This window comes from Octopus bimaculoides, chromosome 10 (genome assembly GCF_001194135.2).
Source record: "Octopus bimaculoides isolate UCB-OBI-ISO-001 chromosome 10, ASM119413v2, whole genome shotgun sequence".
NCBI lineage: Eukaryota > Metazoa > Mollusca > Cephalopoda > Octopoda > Octopodidae > Octopus > Octopus bimaculoides.
In genome coordinates this window covers 86737305-86745504 of record NC_068990.1, presented here as the reverse complement: position 1 = coordinate 86745504, position 8200 = coordinate 86737305, and the positions used below count along the sequence as shown (strand labels likewise).

General features: G+C 36.6%; 1 protein-coding gene across 1 annotated transcript in view; it reads left to right on the top strand.

Moving 5' to 3' along the window:
* The window catches only part of LOC106869938 (sodium- and chloride-dependent glycine transporter 1), an 89950-nt gene that overhangs the window by 58134 nt on the left and 23616 nt on the right, over positions 1-8200 (top strand). Inside the window, exon 9 of the mRNA XM_014915875.1 lies at positions 3748-3872. Coding sequence (XP_014771361.1) covers positions 3748-3872 — 125 coding nt within the window. The remainder of the gene's footprint in view (positions 1-3747; positions 3873-8200) is intronic.

Here is an 8200-nt window from a genome sequence, read left to right as displayed (position 1 = left end):
GGGGGGGGGGGTGCGTAGACAAAAGTGTACGCTTTACAAGAAGCGGTTGCTTATATGTCAACATCAATTATCCGTAAATCACAACATTACGTTCAAAGTTAGAAACGTTTTTCATTGTAATCAAAATTAATTTCGTTTTACCGACATTGGACTCGGTTCATTTTGAGGAAATTATAATCGAAAAGACATATACTAATTTTGCCATGAAAGCATAGCGCACACATATATATGTAGCTATGTATGTATGATCCGTTTTACTTCAAAATTTCTTGCTAATAGAGGAAGAGAGAGCCGGTTTCTAACAGAGATCCAAAGCTCCTTCATTCGAACTTCACCATCAACAACAGGGTATTTTTGTATGTATGTATGTATCTGTGCAGATTTGTATGTTTTGCTTTATGTATGTATTCTTATGCATATAGCTACATATCTAGACATATTCATATATATTTCAATAATAAACTTCTAGAAAGTTGTACAGATTTTACAGTTCCAGTGATGGATTGCATCTGAAGTCTTCGAATTTGCTTTCTCCTTTCTAGTTTTGAGAAGCCTAATTTCTCAAGATTGGTATTTAGGCAGTGTGTTACATAACCCAGAGCCACAATAATTACAGTTATAAACCTGAAATTGTAATCTGGAGAGAGTAACTGCAGTATTCTCAATAGTTCAGCGTAGATGTTCTCTTTTTCACTTATCTTCAGCTATATGTTAACATCCGCTGTGTAACTAATTTCCATAACCGTACACAGTTTCTCTTCTCTATCCCAAATCATTATATCAAGTCTGTTGTGCTTACATTTTATTGAGTTCTTCACTGGGACATTCCACCAATACTCCTTTTTATTATGAGACGCTATGGCTTCTACCATATTGTCGATTCTTATTTCTGTGCCCTCGGGTTATCCTTCCAACGGATTTCATGATAGAATGTCCCAGCTACAACATCATGTCTCATCGGCAGATAATACTGTGATGACATTTTCGGACAACTGCTTACGATGTGGGTGATATCTTCAGTGTTAACTCCACAAAGTCTGCATCGGTTGTCACATTTTACTGCTTTTCCTACATCTCTATCCCTTTTGTGCTTCAGGTACTTGATTGATATTTCTTGTTCCTGAAGTGCAAACGCAAAGTGAGAGGTAATAATCCGGCTATTGTTCCACGAAAGACTGCTCACTGTTACTAGCATCTCGAAGCATTCTACTAATTTATCCATGCATAGTCTTCTGCTCATAAAGGCTCGTCCTTTCATCTGATGATACGTTGCGGTAGAGTTATCAGACAAAGAACGTTGCCCAAAGAGCTGCCTTCCAAGTCTTATGATGTTATCAGCCTCATGTATGCAAACTTGGTCAAGGGATGCACGTCGACACTTGCTGGTTAAAAGATGTTGCCGAAAGGATGTATTTATGTATGTTTTTGTGCGTGCGTATGTATGGTTTTGCGGAAAACGTAAGCATTAATGTATACAAATTCAAGATTAAATTACGCAATTCAAGAGGTAGAGTGAAATTACTTGTTATAAATAGCTAAAAGTTAAGCGTTGTGAAATATATATACTGCACGACTGTTATGGATTATGGATATCTAAATTTCAGTGTAATGTGATTATAAGATAGATATATTCCATATGTATTATACTCTGTTGGAACAATACAATTATGTATTAATTATAAAGTTACAAAATTTATTTGTAGCTTCTGTTCAGACGCTGTAAAAATCAAGGGAAGTGATACTTTATTATTATTTTTTTTTTTTTTAGCAAAGCCAGTATGCATTCTTTCGGTTTAAATTTTTCAAATTGCACTGGCTCCGAAGTCAGCAAAATGAAATTAATTTTAAATAAAACGAAGGATGTTTCTAATGTTGAACGTTATGCTGATTTTCAAAGATAATTGATAATGACAGATAAGCAACTGTTCATTGTAATCCCTTGTAAATGAAGTATTTCCGATTTTATACTAACATTTATATGTCTGGATATTAAATTTCAAATATGTTTTTAAAATGTTGTGTTTGATTGTCTTGTTGCTATGATAAATGTAAATTTGTATTCAATGCATCTGACTTTGTAAGAGCTATTTGTTAAAGCTTGACAAATGTTGGTGCTTGAATCATTATTTGAGATGTATTATAGAGATTGGTAGACAATTGCCATTTCGACAACATATTATTGTAATGATACAATTTCATTTTGTAGAACCGTTCGAAGTTTTCGAAGTAGTTGTACATCTTATGCTGTTAAGAAAACCGCCCGCCAGCCATAATAAACATTATTACAAGAATAATATCAACGTTCCTTTCTCCACCACCTCTTGCTCTGATTATTCTTTCAATGATGTTGTAAAATATCATATTAATGCCTTAAGTAATAGTGGTTTTAAGGAGAATCATTATAAAATGAGAAAACGCAATGCATTGTGGAATAAAACCGATCTCATACAATCTCGGTGCAAGCACAAGTATAGTCAAAATCTTAATCATAAATTTGGGTTAAAAATTTCACAGAAAGATATTAAGTCAAAACTACGTAATAGTTAGTTTTTTTTTTGTTTTTTTTTTCCACTATCATGATTTCACTAAATCTTTAATACTAATATTGAAAACAAAAATCTAAACCCATAAATAATTACGGAACAACTATAAAATGTAATTCCATTTCTGCAACATCTTCAGAATGTTATTGCTTAATCCCCCACATTGTTCATTGCAGAAATGTATCCACAAATATCCGCAAGCAATGATGATGCCATCCAAAATTACATCAGTTTGAGAGTGAACCTTCTGTTTACTCAAACTGTATATATCTAAGTATATTTAAGAAATACACACATTTAAAATAGCTGGTCATTTTCAGTTGACGAGACTGGAGTAACTCGAAATGACGTACCTTACCCAAAGACACAACGTATCATCGAATTCTTGAATCGAACCCGCTTCGATAGGTGGTTTCGTTTCTTAGAGTGATTCCGGTATCCTAACCACAAGGCCACGCACATTTACATATACATCCATGTGTATACACACACACGCACGCGGGACGTGTGTGTGTGAAGTTTTCTTGCTTAATTTTATTCTGGGTGTAAATCTACATAAAGTTTTTCATTAACACCTTTCCTTAACACTGACCTTTGTTGACCTCACTCATTCTCCTCCACTTCGTCCACTCCCCTCCATTTCATCAGTTCACCCCTACTTCATCCACTTTCTTCAAATTCGTCCACTCTCTTCCTCATCTCCCTCTTTCGCAATTCTTCTGTTTCCCTTTCTCACAAACCTCTTTTCCCTCCTCCTTACTCATCCTCTTTCTCTCTCTCTCACTCTGTCTCTTCTTTTATCATTTAATTCTTCCATCATACAATTTATTTCATTTTGTTCGCTTCACAAAATCCTTCTTTCCACAAGTGCTCTTTCTCATTTTCATTTTATTCACATATCTACTCACTTCGTTCTTCGCTTTCGCTACTCCACCGCCCTTTGTTGAAAGGCGAATATCCTAGCGAAACTAATTATTTTCCTTGCGATTTACTCCATCTCTCTCTTTCTCTCTCTCTCTCTCTCTCTCTCTCTCTCTCTCTCTCTCTCTCTCTCTCTCTCTCTCTCTTCTCTCTTTCTCCATACATACACACACACTCATACGCACACAAACACACACACATATATATATATATATATGTGATATATATATATATATATATATATATATGCAAATAATTATCTTCTACTGTTCTGAATTTTCAGAGACGCCATACTGGTTCCCATTATAAACTGTCTGACCAGCATCTATGCAGGAATCGCTATATTTATGGTTATTGGTCACATGGCTCATGTGAAAGGTGCTTCTGTGGCAGACGTCATTACGGAAGGTAGGTGCGAAATTTCACATAGAGGCCCAAATCTCAAATGGAAAATTTCATGTCCATCTTCATATTTCAAGTAAGGAGCGGCAATATAACATTCCTCCATCAACTTTGAATTAATCCATCATATGATACTTGTCTGGAACTACGCGGTCTCAAAAGTTGAGAATTTGCGGTCATTAGTCTTGGACACAACATAATGGTGGTGGTAGAAGCAGAATCATCTGATAACTGAAGAGATGTTGGCGTGGGTTCCCACCCCGGCATCCGAAACTCGGAGTTTTATCATGGCTACTGAATAAGTGTCACGTATTTTTACAGATATATATATATATATACTCGACAGGCTTCTTTCAGTTTCCGTCTACCAAATCCACTCACAAGGCTTTGGTCGGCCCGAGGTTATATAATAGAAGACACCTGCCCAAGGTGCCACGTAATGGGTCTGAACCCGGAACCTTGTGGTTGGGAAGCAAGCTTCTTACCACACAGCCACTTCTGATGTTGCGATCATTTTACAGGGCTGGCCAAAAGTCACCCGACAGTAAATCAAAATTTTATATATATTATCTGTAATTCTGTATTGACTCGAATGGAAAAATGTGTCGCTCAAGAAGGACTTCAGTTTGAACAATTTTCATGATGTTTCATATTTAGAAGCTTTTATTAAATTCATTCAGTTGTTAAACATAAATAAAACTTGGAATTAAATGGTTTTGATTTATTGTCGGTTGACTTTTGGCCAAACCTGTACACTATGGAAATTTGGTAACGGGGATCATTTATATACTTTGATCATTCATATAACATCGAATCATTTATATATAGGGTGTTCAAAAAGTCTCTCCGCAGTGGATTTTATTTGATACTGCGCATCACCATAGTGCTACTTCAAGAGTTTTTCGGTGAACTGTTAATTTCGAAGAGACTTTGGCCACCAAGATCACCTAGTTTAACACCGCCAGACATTTTTTCTAGGGAGCAGTTTACAAGAATCGCCCGAAAACCATTAAATACTTACTGCGGAGTGACTTTGTGAACACCCTGTGAAATCGAACAACCGGCCTCAAGAGTCCTGGGGCCCATGACGTGGCGTTAAAAAATTAAATTGGCGCAATGTTTTGTTTTATTTTTAACACGTGCCGATTGGTGGAGATTCCAGAAGCATAAAATGTAAAGTTAATTTCGTTGGAATTTGAACTCAGACCACAGAATGACGCAACTGACTGACAACAAGTCAATCTGGGCTAGTAGTGTATTATTTCTGCTTAGTCAGTACAGCAGGATGAATAATAGAATTAGGAAATTGATTCAAGAGTCGTCGATATGGTTAGTGTTAGTTCCAAAACGTCAAACAAGGACAATAAGTCTTAGAATATTAATTACACACGCCATTTTCGACGTCTTCGCTATTCTTAACATTGATTCCATAATTCAAATATTCACTCATTTCCGCCGTTTCCTTTCAATAGTTTTATCGAAGAGTATTGCTTTCTATTTATACATTGGCAACGTACAGTCTCTCTCCCTCTCTCTCCCCCTCTCTCTCTTCTTTCTTCCTCTTTCTCTCTCTCTCTCTATTTCTTTCTTGCTGTCTTTCCTGCTTTCTCTCTCTCTCTCTCTCTCTCTCTCTCTCTCTCTCTCTCTCTCTCTCTCTCTCTCTCTCTCTCTCTCTCTCTTTCCCTTTTTCTTTCTCTCTCATTCTTTTATCAGTCTATCTTTTAAGTTTTCTCTTTCACAAATACAAAGTACTTAGTCAAACACACGTACAAGCACGTAGTATCCACGCACGCATACACACACACACAAACACATACACACACACACACACCCACACACCTTTGTATTCCTTCACACCACATAATGACACTTTGAAAACATACACATTCACGTATAGTCTAATTGATTGTTATCCCATCTTCAAACTTTGTGTCTATCGCTAATTAAAAAAAGAAATGGTGGAGGTGGTGACGATGACAAAGACGACGACGACGACGACGATGATAAAGGAGAAGAGGAGGAAGGAAAGGAAAAGAATGATGGCGACGATGACGGTGCTGATGAAGATGATGATGGTGATGTTAATGGTTATGATGATGGGAGCGATAGCTATCTGATAACGGGAAGGTGGATGAGAGGGGGTGGAAGAGGAGGGAGAGGAAGAGGAGGAGGAGAAAGGGGTGGAGGAGGAGAAAGCGGAGGAGGAGGAGAAAGCGGAGGAGGCAAAAGAGGAGGAAGGAGAGGAAGAGAAGGAGGAGGGATGAGAGGAGGAAAAGTAGAGGAAAAAGAAAAAAGGAGGAGGAGAATAATGACGACAACGAAAGAAGAGAAAGAGAAAGGAGAAGAGGAAGGAGAAGAAGAAAAACAACAACAACAACAGCAACAAGAAAGAAACAGAATATTTCAAAGATGGAGCAAAAATACGCAAAAGAAAAATTAACATAAAATGAATAATGAAATAAAAAGTAAAAATGTGTTGGATGTTGATTGGGTGGTGACAGAGAATAACATTGATTTTTCTTCAAGAAATTTCCGGGGAAGAAATTAATTACCTTCCATCTGAACTGCTAATTATGAGAGCCAGTTTGGGGCTTGGATTTCCGATTTGTCTGTAAATTGCTAATCCTTCATTCCGTCCAAACCGATACTTATTCACAAAACATACATACATACATACATAAATACACACACACATAGGAAACAGTATACTGTCGTCACTACACACGGTTCTTGTGCATATATTAGCCCCGGGGGGGGGGGAGCCTTTTGCTAAGAGTTTGAATATTTCGCCCTTCTCTCCATAACTTCAGACTCCACTAAATTCGTCTCTATTACGCTGATGCGCAACAGACAGACAATTCAACATAGGAATACACACACATATACACGTGCGCGAGAACACACTCACACACACACACATACACATACACACACACACACATACACACACACACACGCACACGCACATACGCACACTCGCACACACACAAACAACCACACATACACATACAAGCAAATTTATATACTTTTCTACTCTAGGCACAAGGCCCGAAATTTTGGGGGACGGTGCCAGTCGATTAGATCGACCCTAGTACGCAACAGGTATTTAATTTATCGACCCCGAAATGATGAAAGGCAAAGTCGACCTCGGTGAAATTTGAACTCAGAAATGCTAACATTCCTGCCAGCTCACCACCTTAAGCATATTTATATACCAAGACATACGCTCACGTTTCTATTTCGGTCACTCCCTTCCTCTATGTACCTTTTCGTGTGTATGTATTTGAGTGTACATATATACGCATATATACATGTATTTGTGTGTGTGTATATATATGTATATGCACATGAATATATATAACACATAGATATACATAGGGGCGTATATAGAGATAGATATACGTAATAGGAATTACAAATTTCTGCATGTACAAAGTTGTAATTCATATTAGGAAATGAAACATGAGTAATGGCGAATAACTGATACCAAAAAAAAAAAATTCCAACCTCCTTTGATATATACGAGAAGGTACTAAAAAATAGGGTATCGCGAAAGGCCTGGTTGTAGGCCCAACTTTCCGAGGTCATTTACAGGGCATAGAAAAACTGAAGGACCGCTGCAATGAGTGTGTGAATTGATCCTACTATATTTCCTTTTGCCCAAAACCAAGAACTTTTCATAACCCCCCCCACCCTCGTATGTGTGTGTGTGTATGCGTGCGTGTGTATTTTCATACACAAACACATTCATACATACATACTACATATAGGTCCATACATAATAATATATCTGAAAGTACGTCCCTCAATTTCACATCACATTACATTGTCTACTGGAGGCAATAATAGTTAAATCCTCAAATTATAATTTACACACAACTTGGCAAGTCACCTGGTCTGAAAGACGGGAATATTTTCGGCATTAATTTCATAAATAACATATACAAAGATATAGATTTAGTTATAACTGTAATAACCATATATTACGTAACATTAAACATTATGTGGATATAAATGTATATGCCATAAAACGAGGCAATAAGTTTCTGACTGGATATCATCTACTTTATATTAAATATATTTGAAATGTTACCATGTAGATATAGGTGGTTTGTAAATGTGTATATTTGAAAGGATGAGTGACGTATTACATTAAAGCCGAAAGCAGTAAAAGTTTTTAAAAGTAAATAAATAAATAAACATATTTCTAACGATATAGTACCTCAAATGAATGGGAAGGAAATATGTTTGTTTTCATAGTATCGTCTGCCAAGCGTTTATGGAAATGGTGTATGTATGTATATATGTATATATATATATATATATATATATAT